At 44.0% G+C, this 19,284-nt stretch overlaps 1 protein-coding gene across 1 annotated transcript in view; it reads left to right on the top strand.

The window, feature by feature from the left end:
* LOC126108613 (TD and POZ domain-containing protein 1-like) overlaps window positions 1-19,284 on the top strand; it is a 440,276-nt gene that overhangs the window by 405,982 nt on the left and 15,010 nt on the right. Inside the window, exons 3-4 of the mRNA XM_049913916.1 lie at window positions 11,568-11,665; window positions 15,328-15,474. Coding sequence (XP_049769873.1) covers window positions 11,568-11,665; window positions 15,328-15,474 — 245 coding nt within the window. The remainder of the gene's footprint in view (window positions 1-11,567; window positions 11,666-15,327; window positions 15,475-19,284) is intronic.

Here is a 19,284-nt window from a genome sequence, read left to right as displayed (position 1 = left end):
TTAATAATTTAAATGTACCGTATGCAGATTAATGAAGGGTTTTGTTATACTGCCGCAATGTACTCGGTGTAATTACATTTCCCACAGTACAGATATTGCGCCATCTCAATCACCAATGGGTCCGTTCATTTGCCAGTAAACTGCTACATATGAAGAAGTCAGGCTTCGTTTAAATAGTTTCACCTGTTGCATCTACCGGGTTTTGGCGAAGATAAAAATCGGTTTATACTTTTTACATTTTTGCCTTTTTTTTAGTGATTCATCCAGAAGTGTGAATAAATTTTCTCGGATTTAGTTCCCAATGATGAGTAATGCTTCTTTGTATGATTAGTCTCAAACCAGGGTGCAACACGTAATGGAACGTGGCAAGTTTTGCATCGGTCTCTAGTTTCCGGCGTACTTAATGTTTCGTGCAAACCACGCATCTGCGCATTAGCGTACTTTCCTGCGAATGTTCACTCACAACAGCCGGGAAATGTCTCCGTGTGAATCGCAGAGGATTCTCGTCATCGTACTACCTTCCCCTACGAGCTTTCCTCCGCTCTGTAGCATATTTTTCTACAATCACCCTTACGAGAGAAAGGTGACTCTCTGCTGATGCCAGTTTTCGCTCTGTTACCACCGGTGGAGAGCATGAACATTTAGAATGCACAAATCCAGAATGTGAAAAAAATACTTCTTACACCATTTACGCGCTGATTCCACTGTGCTCGGTTAAATGTCACAACGGTCAGCTGCACCCATACTCGAATTGTTCTCTACAATACATAGCGGTTTCTCTATTTTTTCGTCAGTATTTGTCAGTCTTCTCTGTTTCAACCATTCGTGTTGTGTGACTTGCGGTCAACATGTACACGTCTCTCGTATCGCACCACTTGATAGCAAGGACCTTGTCAGTGGACCTAAACTCAGTTTCTCCTCGTTTTAATTTCGTCTGCAGTTTTGGCATGTTACGCCTGTTCTCACGAACAGTGCCACACGCGGCTGTACCATGATGTGAAGCCAGAGGAGCAGGTCCGGCTGCGGTACCAGCCAGTCATTGACATACAGAATATGACCCTGTTCCAAATATGGTCCCATAAGAGTTGCCACTTCGTCGCCACTTTGTCGCAAATTGTAGAACTCAATTTCTGTTGGTGCGTCTGTATACACAATAAAATTTAAAATACACCCACTGTGACAGTTACACAGTCCGAATGTCTTTATTCTTCTTATTCTACTTCGCTTGCTTGGAATAACTTGCTTAGAAGATAATCGTCCTTCGAACAGCAAGAGTGTTTCATCTATACAAATCTTGTGATGTGCGCGACATGAATTGCGAAATGTTACGAAATTTGCCAACACTAGCCCCAATTTTAAATAGACTGTCGCTGCCATTACTCGCACAGTTTTATCACTGAAGTGAAAGATTCTCAGAAGTAGACAAAAACGGTCTCGGGACGTAATTTCGCTGAAAACTGGTGTGTTCAAAAGTGTCTCTGGACCAATAAGCAGTTAATTTTAGCTTCTGAACTTACGCCACCAGAAGACAAACAGCAACAAAACGATACATTTCCATATTGACAGTCGAGAATTCACAAAAAAATGGTTCAAATGGCTCTGGGCACTATGGGACTCAACTGCTGAGGTCATCAGTCCCCTAGAACTTAGAACTACTTGAACCTAACTAACCTAAGGACATCACACACATCCGTGCCCGAGGCAGAATTCGAACCTGCGACCGTAGCGGTCACGCGGTTCCGGACTGAAGCGCCTAGAACCGCACGGCCACACCGGCCGACCCACGATAATTCAGATTCTGTAGTATTTTCTCTGGTGTAAACGTAAAACCGAATTTGTTTCGTCTGCAATAAATTGAAAGTTCTTGAGACATAAGTATCACAAAAAATGAAAGAATGTTTGGGTCAGTATCTGGTATTTGTGTCCTGAACTCATCATACTAATGGTTTAATGGCTGGAAATCGGTTTCTTTCCAGTCAAATGTGTCACGTAAGTGCGCATTTTTCTGAACCGTTTCACTGTCGCTTTCTGATTCCTGGGATTCAGAGGAACTGCTGACTGTAATTCTCGCTCTCCCCTCTGACGTAAATGGCTGAGGAGCACAGCTTCGAGATTCTGTTGAAGACCCATCACTGTTAGCAATGTCAGATAATTCACACCCACTGTCGCTCTTAGTGCGCATATCCAGGATTTCTTTCTGTGCAACCACGGCGACGTGACATTTCTCACGTGGAAAACAAGAAAACTGACGAAATTACAGGAATGTAAGTCGGATTCTGCAGAGAGCGAACACAGCAACGTGCACTCTGGAACTACACAGTCAGACCACTGAACAGCTACGAGAAGAACAGGGCGGAAAGACAGCTGTGCGTGTACGCACGTCCGTGGCGCCCAGGAGGCTGTGACTCGGCGCGCCTCAACTCTGCCGGTGGCGCGGGCCGCGTCAACACTGCCCGTGGCGCCGCAGGCAGGGAAGAGGCGAGGCCGCGCGTGCCCAGGGCAGGCGTGGCGAGCTGACGGGGCTGCCGCCGATGCACACCGTCTCCACACTGACCGAAGTTCGTAACGTGGAATGTAAACACTGAACGCAATTAACGACGTTTACCCTCTCATGTGGAAATTAAAATGCGATTTTTAATGGTTTGTTCACTGTTACTCTTCCCCGTGTCCTCACAAATGTTTCATTGCCCTACCATGGCTCACTTTTCATGGGAGCTCTCTCGTGCGGTGAGTGTAACTACAAACCCCCCCACCCCCACGCGCGCGCACACACACACACACACACACACACACACACACACACACACACACACACACCAAAAGTTTAGCGGTTCCCAGAACTCCTGAAGATAGAGGTTCACTGTGGATATCGTATCACAGAGACAGTCCCTTTGACTGTTCAGAGACGTCACCGAACCCATCCAGATATGTAAACAACGATGCATGGGCAGCGCCTATTAGACGGAGCGGGTCCGACAGCCAATCAGTTCCAGCCATTCCACCTGGAAGGAGGTACACGGCTCGTGTTGTATGTAGTTTCCCTTTGTGCTGGGAAGGGCTCTCAACAAGGGAAGTGTCCAGGCGTCTCGGAGTGAACTAAAGCTAGGTTGTTCGGACATGGGGGGAGAGAGAGAGAGAGAGAGAGAGAGAGAGAGAGAGAGAGAGAGACAGGAACTGTCTGACATGCCTCGCTCAGGCCGCAGTGGATGACCGCTGCCTACGGATTACGCGTCGGAATAATTCTGACAGCAACGCCACCATGTTGAATAATGCTTTTCGTGCAGCCACAGGACCTCGTGTTAAGACTCAAACTGTGCGCAATAGGCTCCATGATGCGCAACTTCACTCCCGACCTCCATGCCGAGGTCCGTCTTGGCAACCACGAGACCGTGCAGCGTGGAACATACGGCCCGACAACATGCCGAATGGACCACTCAGGATTGGCATCACGTTCTCTTCACCGATGAGTGTCGCATATGCTTTCAATCAGACTGCCGCCTGAGACGTGTTTGGAGGCAAACCGGCCAGTCTGAACGACGTACGCCGCTGGTGGTCACGGAAGGCGCCGTAACGGCTGTACGATACGTGAATGCCATCCTCCGACCGATAGTGCAACCATATCGGTAGCATATTGGCGAGGCATTCGTCTTGATGGACGACAATTCGCGCCTCCATCGTGCAGATATTGTGAATGACTTCCATCAGGATTACGACATCGCTCGACTAGTGGCGAGCACGTTCTCCAGACATGAACCCTACCAAACATGCCTGGGACAGATTGAAAAGGGCTGTTTATGGACGACGTGACCCCCCAACCACTCTGACGGATCTACGCCGAATCACCATAGAGGAGTGGGACAATCTGGGCCAACAGTGCCTTGATGAACTTGTGGATAGTATGCCACGACGAATACAGGCATGCATCAATGCAAGAGGACGTGCTACTGGGTATTAGAGGTATTACAATCTGGAACACCACCTCTGAAGGTCTCGCTGTGTGGTAGTACAACATGCAATGTGTGGCTGTCATGAGCAATAAAAAGGACGGAAATGATGTTCATGTTGCTGTCTACTCCATTTTTCTGTACAGGTTCCAGAATTCGCGGAACCCAGGTGAGGCAAGACTACTTTTGGTGTGTGTGTGTGTGTGTGTGTGTGTGTGTGTGTGTGTGCGTGCGCGCGCGCACTTCAAATAACCGACATCGGCAGTTGAATCAAGATTATTTCGTGAGATTAACGATTCTTCCCTTTGACTTTTATTGAAGTTAGAATTTTGCCTCGTGTAGGTTTTTCAGAGGCATTTATTATACAGAGAAACTTAACGACCAAAACGTCTGTGGCAAAAAAGAGTGAGTAGAATGGGAAAGCAGTGAAGGTAGCAAATTTTTGCATTTTATTTATTTGATGACTAATTTCGGGCCGTGACCCATTTTCAAATCATAGCATTTACAAACATGTCAATGTTCGTAGTACATTTTTGGAACATTCGGAAATGTCATTTGCGATTATGTTACGACGATTTCAAAATGGGTGTCGGCCCGAAACTGGTCATCGAATGAATAAAAAGTAAAAAATTGCAACTTGGACTGTTTTTTTTTATGCTACTAGTGATAGTAGTTCTTGCCCTAAGGTACTGCAACATGTTGGAAGTTCGCAAAAGAAAACGTGTTTGTAAGGTGCAGTACCTGCTGTTAATTTTTTCCAGAGGAAATCTGTTTCTCACATTTAGAACACTCCACAATGATTGCAGCTTGCCGTACTTCAGACATTTGGTGGGTGATTTGATAAATATAATAGGTACCTCATGACTAGCTTTTTCCACTCAACTGCTTAGTCATTCGACGGCTCTTCACTGATCAGGGATCTGACTTTAAGCCACGAACAGGTTTTAAGCAGTCCTTTAAGGACTGCATGGTTTTCGGAGGTTGGTGGTTTGAGTGGGGAAGCAGAGCCACTTTGCCGGAGGACAGAATCATCTCGCGTGCGTCTTTTTCAGCAGGAAGGGCGTCCTGGATTTTAGCCGGGCGAAGTCTCATATGTTACCTACAATGCAATAGTGCTGCACAATCGCAGTTCCCCGACTAAGTGCATAATGAAACTCATCGTATGTGTCAGTATGGGCACTGACTCTGTTGTGAGTAATTCTGCCCATTGGTCACTTTGCGATGTCTGCATACAGGGAAAAAAAAACCAAGTGACGAAAACTGACGTTTGGTAGACACACAGCCGTCCATTTATGTAGCCTCACAGTTGCATTTGTGTGCGCTGATGTGATGACGTTCAGAGGGAGCACATGGTCGTAATAAGGGCTGAAAAAGCCACACACTATGGGTTTCTTCCAGTATTTAACAACCGTTAAGTTCTAAATGTTCCTTCCAGCTCTGGAGCAAGTTTCAGTACAGTAATGCAAAGTCTATAGTTACCGCAGATGGAAGATGTATTGCTCATAATTGCGGACTCGTTATGTATTACCTGAGTTGTTTACGTGTGACAGCAGCAAGGCCCTTGTATTTACTGGATAAACCAATCAGTCAGAGTCAGGATTTGACGTTGGCTCTACAGGCTTTGTAAATGTGGTTTTATGGAATATTGTCTCCTCCAGAAATCACCTGCACTCGGTGCAGTACTCAGCTCCTCGAAAAGCATGCAGAATGCCAAATTTTTTGGGCTGATGTAACAATTGCGGCACTCCAATAAACCTTGAAAACAAAATTCAGTGAAATCACTCACCCAGACTCAGTATAGAAACATTCCTATAATGCATATAATGTCTCGTAATCTGCACGAAACACGCCGCGCAGTGTTTGTGTACGAAATGAAATGTTCACATGCGAATATCTCCTAAAATAAATCACTCACAAATCTCAAGCTTTCACAAAATTTTGAGTACTGTAGCCGCTCTTTGTCAACGGCAAGAGAAGCAATAAAACGCGCAAATTTCGTTATTTTGGAATAAATTTGATCAGCGCGATTTAACACAGGCGTTTACCAGAAGATGGCTCCCGAACAACTTCATCGGCTCGTAGATCGGAGGCACAAAGCGATATTAATACGCACTGGATATGCTTGATTCCTATTGGCTAATATACCAAACAGCCAAACAGATCATTTTAAGCACTTGTATACTTCAGGTTTTTTAATGTCAGCCAATCAGATTACTGCAGGTGATTTAGACGAGAAATCGTGTAATTCCAAAACTAAATAAAATTTAATGAAGACAAAATTAGATTCAATTCCGCAACATAAATTACTTCCAAATTTAATACTCAACGCCCCTTCTGGCTGTCTTCTACAAAATCAACCTAAGTCGGGCATATGCCAAAAATTCCACTATTGTACAAGAAACTTTCTCACACATAGATTTCATTAATTTCCATAAAATTCCAACACCCTGCAAAACACTTACATAACCAAAACACGATGAAATAATTATTTTCCAAAGTACTTTTTATTTAGTCAGAAATCTGTGGTAATGAAACGAAAGAAAATTCCAGACAATTAGATCTTATGGACCTGTACTTCTGGTTGTAGTTTCAGTTGATGCTATAGATGAATCCATCACAGTCGTCCCTTAGGTAAAAATTTATATCTCCGAAAGTACTGAAGTTATTCATTTGAAATCAGCTGTGCCAGCGTGAGAAGCAAAATTCTGCTCTCCTCCCAGCTCCGTGGTAAGCTACGCTTTCGATGTAAGATGACAATTCGTAATAATTAGCTACATTACAAACCCAGAGAGTGGTTGAAAAAGTGTTCATATAGCTGACATGGCCAGTTTCGTCTGGTTGTTTCGTTCAACTGACAAAACTGACAGAGTGAGTAAACAGTTCATCAGCCACTCACGTCTTGCTGCATCAGTGACCTGCCCATCATCCGTGTACTGCTTGCCGTGGAGTGCATCCTTCATTGGACCAAACAGACGGAAGTCGGAAGGTACGAGATGCGGGTTGTTCAGCTCTGAGTGATCCACCGGTCACCTTGAATGAGAGCACGTCCCCACATCGCAGAAGTCACAGCCGTCTGCAGCTGACCGACACGCGGGAGGTCGGCCAGATATACACAACCTTGCTGCGACGATGACGCTGCTAGGCCAGGCGTTGATCACCAGTAAGCTCTTCTGACGCTGACAGACACCTCGCACTAAGACTCGCGGTGCTTCTGTTCACTGCCAAATCTCCTTAGACATTCTGCAAGCGGGTATGAAGATCTCGGATGCTCTGGTTTTCATCCGAAAGAAACTCAGTGACAGCTCTCTGCTTGGGTCGCATCTCCTTTACGGACGCCATTTTGGAGGCTACATATGGTGCTGCCAGCTGTTGGAATTCCATGAAGCTGTAGGGGCTGAAGTGGGAATATTCCACGATGTCTCACAAATTTCGCATTTTTCCAACAGAAAGTGGCCGAGAAAAAAGTGTAGCGTTGCAGATCGAACGCCCCCGTAATTTTATAAGTAGCTCAGTTGGACGATGATTGTGCTTATGTATTTTAATCTGGGTTCTTGGTCTTGATGTGGCTAGATTCTTCACAATGCCTGTCTTCTTCTCAGCATCTGGTGCCAAGAAATGCGTGTTTGAGAATAGCTCTTCCTTAGATTTCTCCCCGAGGTCACAGGAAATTTGTTTAACATCGTTCTGGGCCGAAAACACTAACATCTAATTGATATGAGATGCTATCAATTGCACAGTGAAGTCGTTACCACAGCCAGGACAGACACACAGGCAAACCAGTTACAGAAGTACTGGCTTGCACGTCAACTAGTTACGAAAATGGCCGAAGAGATTAAGGAAATGCTTTTTGAGAGAAAAGAAATTGGTCAGATCGTTAAGCGAGATCAAAACTTGATTGTGATGGGGCACTCGAAATAGTCGGAATACGAAGTGGAAGAAAAGTTGGAGGAGAAAAGAACTGAAGTAAGGGAATGAAAGGGGAAGCTGCCTGGCAGAATTTCACACAGAGCACAATTTAACCACTAACAGTTGGTTTGAATCATGAAAGACAATTGCGTACATGACAAGAGTCAGAATGCACCTCACTATTTGATACATACTACATAGTCCTAATATTTACTGTTACTTAACAAATAAAAATGTGCTCGGATGGAACCTTCTTCTCTCATAATGACTCTGGAAGTTGCTAATGTCCATTCCAATCAGCTGGAAATTTATTTCCTGAACCAGATATTACGAGTTGCAATTTTAATTTTAATCAACAACGTGGAAAGAAGTCCCCTCTTAAGAAAAACTGAGAAAGACATTGTTATCTAACAATCTATCCGGAGTACGATATATTGTCTTAGAAATATTGGACCATGGTTGGCTGTCTATTCAGAAAATACTGTCTGAAAAACTAGTTTCGTCGATCATTGGACTATTTCTGGACTAGTTGGTTGATAAAGACCAGATGCCATCAGATATGTAGAATTACAGTGGAAGGCCCCATCACATCGAAAACGCCTCTGAGGGGTGGAAGAAAGTGATACATTAATATCAAAAGCTCAGTCAAATGTTTTCTCATTTATAAAAAACCTTCGAGAGGGCGTAGAGTGCTTTCGCTGATTAATTTCTAATTCGGATGGAAAAAGAATAAAGAAGTCTGCAATTCATACTGATGAGGCGACTGTAAAGATTCCAAATTGATGGCACCGTGAAATCGTTTCTGACTTGTGTGACCCACACACGGAAATTACACTGTAGAAGGAAACATCACCACCATTGGAAATTGTATAAATATTGAAAAGTAGTTTAATGCACATCGTACTCCTTGGAAAGCTTGTAAACAACTTTAATGATGGACGAAATGAGACCACTTCCTCACGGTTTTCCTGGGAAACGACACACAGACAGCTAAATACCTGTTGCAATTTGTGGAACATTCGGTAATGAAGAACGGTAGGGCTACCTTAAAGGTCATGCCTCTTCTTGGGCACCACCACAGCACTCCTATTGAGAGAGACTCCATGAAGGAAAACCTGTGTAGGTGGACAGCAAACAGAAAACCAGTGCAGAAGACACAAATGACAAGCAACCACGTCCACTGATTCACCCTTCGTCTGAAGACCTGCTGCAGACCACTGCACGGTGTGTGGTCGAACCACTGTCCTCCCGAATGTGAGCCCAGAGTGTCTCACCGCCGCGCCCTGCATATCCAGGCCACTGCTTGCATTTCACACACGTTTCTCTGTCGGTTACATGGCGCAGACACGCACGAAGATAGTGTCTCCAAAATATGCTGTCTACTAATAATTCAGACACGATCCCGCTCAGTATCTTGGCAAATTTGTGATTACTTAGAAAACCGTTTGAGTGAAAGAATCTGCGAAAGCTCAGTGTAAACTACAGTCGCATTGAGTGTGTCACAATAAAGTAGAACACCACACCACTGATCTCAGGATACATTAAAGATTTATAATACAATGACGTCTGTTTCTTAGACGAGGAACATGTCGATGCTCGAAGACTGTATGGAAATGTAAACGGCTTTACAGCTTTTACCACTTCGTTTATTTACATGCAGCACCACTTGAATGTAGGAAAATAAGGTAACAATACCTGTAAACAACAATAAAAAGTCGTTCATTATGCGATTACAACGCCAGTGTCCAAAGTTTTGAGCCTATAACATTGAGTGCATACTTGGAATGGGGAGGCGAAAAAAACCGCAAAGCGATATAAAACGGAAGCAAATGTACAATTAACTAACGAGGGATGGGGAAGGAAGACTTGGGTTGGTCGGGTGGCTTCCAGAAGCCTGCAGTGTACGTGTTGGCCTGCGACCCTGCGCTGACCTCCGGCGCTACGCTCTGTACAGCACTGCCTCGGCGTCTCCATCCATGTCGAGCGGGCCCGGCAGAAGCCTTTGGACGAATTCTTAGGCACTCTCCTGGCAACGTAACGGTCCGACAGACGTCTTTCGCTGGTGTAATGGAGGTGCTGATTCGGCACGATTCGAAAAAAGTGGACGACATTCTCGCGAAACCCACTTGTCTGAATTTACGAAACCAGTTTACACTGTAGGGTGTCGAACTATTTCACTGACTCCGTCGTTTGCCCCCTCATACGACCAGGAGAGTCAAGAGTGATGTCAGAGCTGTGATAGAGCTTACTTTGGTTTAGCCATGACGTATCTGTCATCTAATAAGTATCCGAACGTTCTGTGGGGCAAAGATGCTATACAAACACGTCCACGCCAGAAGGAGATGCAAATATATATTTGTGCGAAAGTTCCACAACACACGTTCTGGAAATGGAGGCAACGAGTTTAATTCCTAAACTGCTCAACCTGGAAATACCTGGGTACACCATAGCTCGCAACATTCGGATAAAATGGCGACATGATTTATGATTGTATTATGCAGCATTCTTTACCACGGAGGTGGGCGCTGCATCTTTTTCTTAAGAAAGAAGACGCAGATATTAATCTGTTCAAAGGAGAGTTAAACATACCAATGAATTTAGACTTACAGTGCTTCAAAACGGCTCAAATGGCTCTGAGCTCTATGGGACTTAACATCGGAGGTCATCAGAACCTAGAACTACTTAAACCTAACTAACCTACGGACTTGACACACACCCATGCCCGAGGCAGGATTCGAACCTGCGACCGTAGTAGGTGCGCGGTTCCGGATTGAAGCGACTAGAACCGCTCGGCCATGGTGGCCGGTCAAGTTTAATCGTGCCTACCCTGACATATTCACCGAGGAAACTGGTCTCCAAGGAACATCAGGAGGAAGATAATTTTTCTCAGAGGTGCCACGAGCTTGGATTTAAATATAACTCTTGTAACTTCAGTGCTGAAAGGAGTTTGTTGCTTTGCCATTTTTTTGCTATGACATGAATAAACCATCTTTTGACTGAGAACGATAACATTTTTAGAAGGTGAAAGCAGTCTATCGTAGCACCACGCTGGTAGTTACAACCATTAGGTGATCACGAAGCAGTACAGACCCTTGTCATTTGAAGGAAACTGGTGACGTTGCAATTGATTTAGGGTGGACAACACTCATCAGCTGTTGTTTCATTTCATACAGGTCTGCATGCGCCTCGTACAAGTGTTGAGGGTGCAGTGTGAGGGCTGCTCAGTGGCACTGTGTTTCAGGACCACCCACCATGTCGGCAGTTACGGAGGTTCAGAACACCACAACCGAGGCCCTGGCCGCCCTGCTAGACGGGGGTGACGGCGCCCTGGTGACGCTGGTGGCGGGCGAGACGAGGGTGGCGGCTCACAGGGCCGTGTTGGCAGCCGCGAGCCCCGTGTTCGAAGCTTTGTTCGCGCACGACTTGCTGGAGGCCAGCTGCAGCCAGGTGAGCATCGACGACGTGGAGGGCCCGGTGCTGAGGCTCCTGGTGGCCTACACGTATACCCTGCAGGCCCCCCAGCAGCCAGACACGGCCCCCCAGCTGCTGGCGGCGGCCGAGAAATACGGCTTGTCGGCCCTGAAGGCTGCCTGTGAGCGGCAGCTGATCTCGCAGTTGGCCGTCGAGACCGCAGCGGCGACGGCCGTCAGGGCAGTGAGGCACTCGTGCCCGGACGCCACGAGGGCTGCCGTCGCCTTCATAAAGGACCACCTGCAGGTGATGGCCACGCGGGGCTGGGCGGACGCTGTGCTCGAGTACCCGCAAGAAGTCAACGAAGTCATCCGTCTGCTTGGTGAGCCACCAGCAGAAGCCAGGTAAGCACGATTCCCTTTTTGGCAGTGCTACTGTGAATTTGACGTCGTCCTTGGTTTGTTCGTCATGGGTTTCTTTGCTGCCTACATAGCATAACTTTAGCTACTTACTGATCGTCGGTCTCACAATGCTAACTCTCTCGCTGTTTTCACTTCTTCTGCTTCTTATCAATTTCGCCTTTCTCCGATTTACTCTGATTCCATATTCTGTACTCATTAGACTGTTCATTCCATTCAGCAAACCCTGTAATTCTTCTTCACTGTCACTGAGGGAATCAGACATCAGCAAATCTTATATCATTTCACCCTGAATTTTAATTCCACTCTTCAAGCTTTCCATTATTTCTGTCATCGCTTCTTCGGTATTTAGATTGAGCAGTAGAGGCGAAAGATTACATCCCTATCTGACACCCTTTTTAACCCGAATACTTCGCTCTTGGTCTTCCACTCCTATTTTGCCTTCTTGCCTCTTGTACATATTGCAATTTACTCATCTTCTCCTATGGCTTACCCGTATTTTTCTCAGAATTTCAAACATCTTGCAACACTTGATATTGCCGAACGCTTTCGCCAGTACCACAAATCCTATGAACGTTACGGAACTTCAATTTTCTTTTCCATTCTCCTGTGTATTATCCTTCTTAGCAACTGGGATGCTTGAGCTGTTAAGCTGATTGTGGGATAATTCTCACACTTCTCTGCTTTTGCAGTCTCCCAAATCGTCATGATTATATTTCTCTCAAAGTCAGATTGTATATTGCCAGGCTCATACGTTCTACACACCAGTGAGAATAGACCTTTTGCCACCTCCCCCAATGATTTAAGAACTTCTGATTGAATGTTGTCTATATCTTATGCCTTCTTTGATCTTAAATTTTCCAAAGCGCTTTTAAAATCTGATTCTAATCACCAATATTTTCCATACCGACTCCTGCTTGTTCTTCTGTCACCCCGTCGGACAAGTTGTTCCAATCAGAGAGGCCTTCAGTGTACTCTTTCCAACTATCCGATCTCGCCTCTGTATTTAACACTGGAATTCCCATTGTGCTCTTAATGTTACCACGCTTGCTTTTAATTCTGTGGAAGATTGCTTTGACTTTTTCTTCGCAGTTAGCTTCTTTGTACCTTCGTTTTTCTTTCCAACTTCTCTCACTGTCGTTTTTAAAGATCTCCATTCCTCTTAAACTGAACTACCTTTTGAGCTGCTTATTATCGCAGTATCTGTAGCCTCAGAAAACATAAATCTCATATCTTGTTTCCTTAGTACTACTGTATTCCACTTCTTCGTACATCGATGGCCCCTTAAGAGTCTCGTAAAATTCAGCCTACTCTTCATCTCTGCTAAATTTTCATGAGTCTATATCTACTCCTGGGTATGCTTTACAGTCCAGTATCTGATTTCAAAATTTTTGCCTGACAATAATATAGTGTGACTTTAAACCTCCCATATTTCGGTCCTTTTCCAAGTACACCCCCTTGTCTCAAGATTCTTGAATAGACTATACCAGCTATTACTAGGATAAATTTACTGTAGAACTTAACTAGCCTTTCTTCTCTCCTATTCCTATTATCAAGTACATATTCTCGTGTAACCCTCTCTTCTACTCCTTCCTGTACGGTTGCGTTTCAATCCCTCCATGGACATCATCATGTATACCTGAACTATGGATGTTATTGGTTTGCTTTCGATTCTCATGAGAACATCTATACTCATCCGTTCACAGTATCTCACTTTCTGCCCTGCCTTTCTATTGATACTGAACCCTACTCCTGTTATCTGCTGCTGTTGCTACTACCCTATTCTCATGTGGGCAGAAATCTTTTCTCCTTTCCCCTTTCCACATCACTGACACCCACTATAGCAACATATGTCCTCAGCATTTCCCTTTTCTTATTTTCTGGCTTTTCAACCACATTCAAACTCCTCACTTTGCAGTTCCCAAATCATACAATGTTGGTTACTCAACCTTTTTCTCGTGGTCACCTCCCCCTTGGGCCTCCTCGCCTGGAGGTTTGAATGGGGGACTAGTCTTTTGCTAATGGAGAGACCGTTATGGCTCTTATTGAATCACATGCCACATGTCATGTTGATGCACGTTATGTATCTTTATGCAGTGGTTTACATGACCTTCTGAATCCTCATGTTGTTGGTCATTGCCAGTTCGTCCTCATTTAGGAGCAGTTTCCAGCCTCAAGGGAAAGAGTGCTCTGAACCTCTGTCAGCCCCTCCGCCCTCTTTGGAAAGGCTGTTGGCCGTAAGAGGGTGACACCTTATGCTGGAAGTCTTCAGACACCAATGCTGATTATTCTTATTCAAAATTTAAGCGATTGAGAGGTTTGAACCCGGGACTGAGGACTTTCCTGATTACTAAAACAGACGCTACCCCTGGGTGAATGGCCCCAAAGAGCAGGGTATGACTCCCTGAGATATCCAGTAAAGCAGGAGCTATGAGCACTGGGGCTAGTCATGCACACTGGGGGCAAACAAGAAGAGAATACTCCAGCCAGCACAATAATATTGTCACACTCAATGCTGTGCCTTACAATCACATTTCCTTCTCGTCTCTGTTCAGCTATCGCCCTGAATATTTTCTGTGCATTCCCTTTCACTAAACAGACAGGCAATCTCTGCCCTCCTGCCTTGTTTGAAGTTCTCTGTGGCGTTACCAGAGGTCGTCCAGGGAAACCTATCAGATTTGCTGCTACCGGGATACAGCAGGTGTACGACATATCTCTCACAACGTCAGTATTGATGTGATGTTTTCATCCAGCCATCATTTGTTGCCTCTGTCTCTTAGATACATTTACTCCATACAAGTCTATTTCGTTTCCTTTTAAACTTTTTTTAAATCCATATTCAATAGACTACAGGTTACTTCACAAGTTGGAACCATTGTCCATCAGATAAAATTGCATACACGGCCTAACCCATTTTTTTCTTTTAATGGTGGTCTGTGCTGCAAACTGCTCAACAAGAAAATTGTTTAAGAAACACATCACCACTGCTGTCTTTTCCAGGAATCGAATTATGAAGACGTTGGATACATTTAGTCCTATTTGCTTTACTGAAATGCAAACTTTGAATATACTCTCCAAAAATTTTATAGCATAGCTCTTGTAATTCTTGTCCATCTTCTTCATTCCCTCAGGCTCCACATCAAACAACCCCTGCATATCCATGACCATATAGCTTCAACAGTAAGTTGATGCCCCAGCTTATCAGTTTGTTTCTCTATCGCTGGATCTCTCTCTCTCCCTCTCCCTCTCTCTCTCTCTTCCTCCAGTGATATAATTCAGCATCCATATATCAGTTTTCAAATTACCTCACAACCAAATGTAGCAGCCAGTTGACTTTAACTGCTTCTAAATTCTGTCTGAAAGTTGTTTTGTCAGGGCAGCAAAATTGTTTGCCCTTATGTTTGGAATTTGGTTTGTGCTTCATTTTGAACAATTTGTTGTTTTGCATCTTAAGCTACGCCAGTGGGGAATATAGCAGAAGTAGTGCAGAAAAAGACCAGTTAATTGGTGGCACAGTCACGTTAAGTGACAGGCTGGTGTTGTTGGCACTGAGTGTTCTGTTGCCCCGGTGGACAGTCCCTCAGCTGTACCGCCTGCAGGGAGCCCCTGTGTGAACACGCCCACCCACACAGTGTTTCTCTGTGCAGCTCGCCGACCGCCACAGGGGGCGGGTCCACCCCCAACTCTGACTGTCAACCCCACAGCGGCCACAGCCGGACTCCTGCTGCAGCTGCGCCTCCCACGTCTGCCCGACACACCCCTCCACCTGATGACGCAGCCGCCTCGCGCTTCCGGTGAGTTGTGTTACCACATGTGCCCAATTTTTACCCTCACAGTAATGCTTATTTTGGCATTAACCAGCCGATATAGTGAATAAAATAAAATACAGATTCCTTCAGTTTTTGGATAGAGGTTACAGTTGCCATTAAACAATACTCCTTTCTCACGTTTTTGGCTATGATATTTTGAAGATTGAGCAGATATGCAGAAGATTTGTCGTTCTCTGTATCTGCCGTGAGAATTACGTTCAATTCAGTCACTCAACTGTAGTTACGTAGGAAGTGTCGCATACAAATCATACCCATTCCCAAGGACTCTTTATATATTGATGTGTTAAATCTAGATTTTGTTTTTAGTGATGATTGTGTGTCTTACAACGTGATTCTGAATGAAATGGGTGCGGAAATGGGACTTTTCACACAATTCCCCTCAACAAAACTTATGTGAATATTTGGAGGTATAAGTTATGGAAGACACTGAGGAAGAAATAGCGAAAATAAGGTAAACAGAAATAGAAGTAATAATGACAAAAAGTTAATATTTAGTACAGTAATGAGGATACAGCTTGTTTTGGGTATGTCTTAAAATGTAATTCGAATATTCCTTAAATGGTTCCCTGGTCAGTTACATCTGTAGTGACTATTGGAAATCTGTGCCGCACAGGAACAGGAACCCAGATTTGCTGCTTATTGCAGGCAGTCTCCTTGAGCAGTAGGCTGCCTGAGCACACCTCCACTTCTGACTCAGCTTCTCATCGAAACTTGCACTAGAGTTTATCCCGGGGGACTTGTTGGAAGAGTAGCAAGAGGGAAATCGAATCGGTGGGTGTGTTATCCTACTGCAGAGGATGTACATGAGAACCTCTGGTGGTAGTGTTTGCAAACCATGGGTAAAAAGATCATCCACAATGGCAATTCCATCTACGCCAGCAAACGCACTAAGCTGGTCTAATGGTTGAGGCATCTGCTCTCGAGAAGTGAGAAATGCAGTGGGTGTGGCTGAGTGGAGATGTGTACAGCACTGTATGGCTCGTCACTCGTAAACAAACTCATGTATTCGATGGATGATGGCCATCAGGTGTGATGAGTAGTGGATTTGATTCACCGAGGAGAAGTTTTGTATAATTCCATGGTATAATTAACTTTTATTTTTAGAAATGAGCAACCGACGTGGGCAAAGATAGTTTGTCCTGCTGATAACCAACAGCAGAGTTTCCACAATGATGATGGTGCCACTACAGCGGAGTTACTAAATACAGTTTTCCTTAATTCCTTCACAAAAAAAGGCAAAGTAACTATTCAAGAATTCGAAACCAGAACAGCTGTTAGCATGAGTGACATAAAAGTATATATTTTAGGTGTTGTGAAACAACTTAAATCACTCAAGAAAGGCGAGTCTTCTGGTCCAGATGGAATACGAATCAGGTTCCTTTCAGAGTATGCAGACACAATAGTGCGTTTCTTAGCAATCATATACAACCCTTCACTTGGCGAAAGGTCTGTTCCTAAAGACTGGAAAGTAGCACAGGTCACACCAATACTTAAAGGAAATAGGAGTAACCTATTGAATTACAGATCCATATTACTGACATCAATTTGCAGTAGGATTTTGGACAATATACTGTACTCGAACATTATGACTCACCTTGAAGAATATGATTTTTCGATACATAACCAACACGGATTCAGAAAATATCGTTCTTGTGCAACACAGCTAGCTATTTATGGCCGCGAAGTAATGAGTGCTGTCGACAAGGGATCTCAGATCGATTCCATATTCCTTGATTTCCAGAAGGGTTTTGATACCATTCCTCACAAGCGATTATTACATGGTGTACACGGCCCGGAAGATCCGGGAAAGACCCAGGAATTTTTTCATCCGCGAGAAAACTGGGGAAAACAGGGGAATTTTCTAGAATCCCGGGAGTTTTTCATTGATTTAGTTTTCAGTTAATTTTTTGTCATTTTGACTGGTAATAACAGATATTCTAACAAAGGACATCACTGTATCCCGCTACTGCAGAATAATATATATATATATATATATATATATATATATATATATATATATATATATATAGAAGGAAACATTCCATGAAGGAAAAATATACCTAAAAACAAAGATGATGTGACTTACCAAATGAAAGTGCTGGCAGGTCGACAAACACACAAACGAACACAAACATACACACAAAATTCAAGCTTTCGCAACAAACTGTTGCTCATCAGGAAAGAGGGAAGGAGAGGGAAAGACGAAAGGATGTGGGTTTTAAGGGAGAGGGTAAGGAGTCATTCCAGTCCCGGGAGCGGAAAGACTTACCTTAGGGGGAAAAAAGGACGGGTATACACTCGCGCGCACACACACACACATATCCATCCACACACATATACAGACACAAGCAGACATATCAAATGAAACCAAAGTAACCTCATACAATAGAGATGAAACATAGCACCAGATGTTTTCTGACAATCACTCCATTACAAAAATGCACCAGAAAAATAGTTATAAAAGTGCTCATCTTCTATTACCTACAAAAATAACAAAAGATCTACAAACTGCATTTGCACCTTCCTGTTTGGACATCATCATAAGGGCTGTTCTTTCAGCACTGTCACACTTTCAAAATGTGTGGCACATTGCATAACAATAAAATAACTATTTGTACAACATTTCAGAAATACTGGAGTTATGTCTGTTATGGACACATTCATGAATAACTAAATACTGCACTACTGATATGTCTGCTTGTGTCTGTATATGTGTGGATGGATATGTGTGTGTGTGTGTGTGTGTGTGTGTGCGCGCGAGTGTATACCCGTCCTTTTTTCCCCCTAAGGTAAGTCTTTCCGCTCCCAGGACTGGAATGACTCCTTACCCTCTCCCTTAAAACCCACATCCTTTCATCTTTCCCTCTCCTTCCCTCTTTCCTGATGAGGCAACAGTTTGTTGCGAAAGCTTGAATTTTGTGTGTATGTTTGTGTTCGTTTGTGTGTCTGTCGACCTGCCAGCACTTTCATTTGGTAAGTCACATCATCTTTGTTTATATATATATATATATATATATATATATATATATATATATATATATATATATATATATATATATATATATATATGGTTATAATAGAAGGAAACATTCCACAAAGGAAAAATATACTTAAAAACAAAGATGACGTGACTTACCAAATGAAAGTGCTGGCAGGTCGACAGACACACAAACTAACACAAACATACACACAAAATTCAAGCTTTCGCAACAAACTGTTGCCTCATCAGGAAAGAGAGAAGGAGAGGGAAAGACAAAAGGATGTGGGTTTTAAGGGAGAGGGTAAGGAGTCATTCCAGTCCCGGGAGCGGAAAGACTTACCTTAGGGGGAAAAAAGGACGGGTATACACTCGCGCACACACACACATATCCATCCACACACTGTCATTCAACAACATCTTTGCCGCTGCACTTCTGCCTCAACTGACATCTCTGCCCAAACTCTTTGTCTTTAAATATGTCTGCTTATGTCTGTATATGTGTGGATGGATATGTGTGTGTGTGCGAGTGTATACCCGTCCTTTTTTCCCCCTAAGGTAAGTCTTTCCGCTCCCGGGACTGGAATGACTCCTTACCCTCTCCCTTAAAACCCACATCCTTTTGTCTTTCCCTCTCCTTCTCTCTTTCCTGATGAGGCAACAGTTTGTTGCGAAAGCTTGAATTTTGTGTGTATGTTTGTGTTAGTTTGTGTGTCTGTCGACCTGCCAGCACTTTCATTTGGTAAGTCACGTCATCTTTGTTTTTAAGTATATACACGACACATTTCATTCTCTCG

The sequence above is a fragment of the Schistocerca cancellata genome, chromosome 11, assembly GCF_023864275.1.
Source record: "Schistocerca cancellata isolate TAMUIC-IGC-003103 chromosome 11, iqSchCanc2.1, whole genome shotgun sequence".
NCBI lineage: Eukaryota > Metazoa > Arthropoda > Insecta > Orthoptera > Acrididae > Schistocerca > Schistocerca cancellata.
This window is presented reverse-complemented; position numbering and strand designations above follow the sequence as displayed.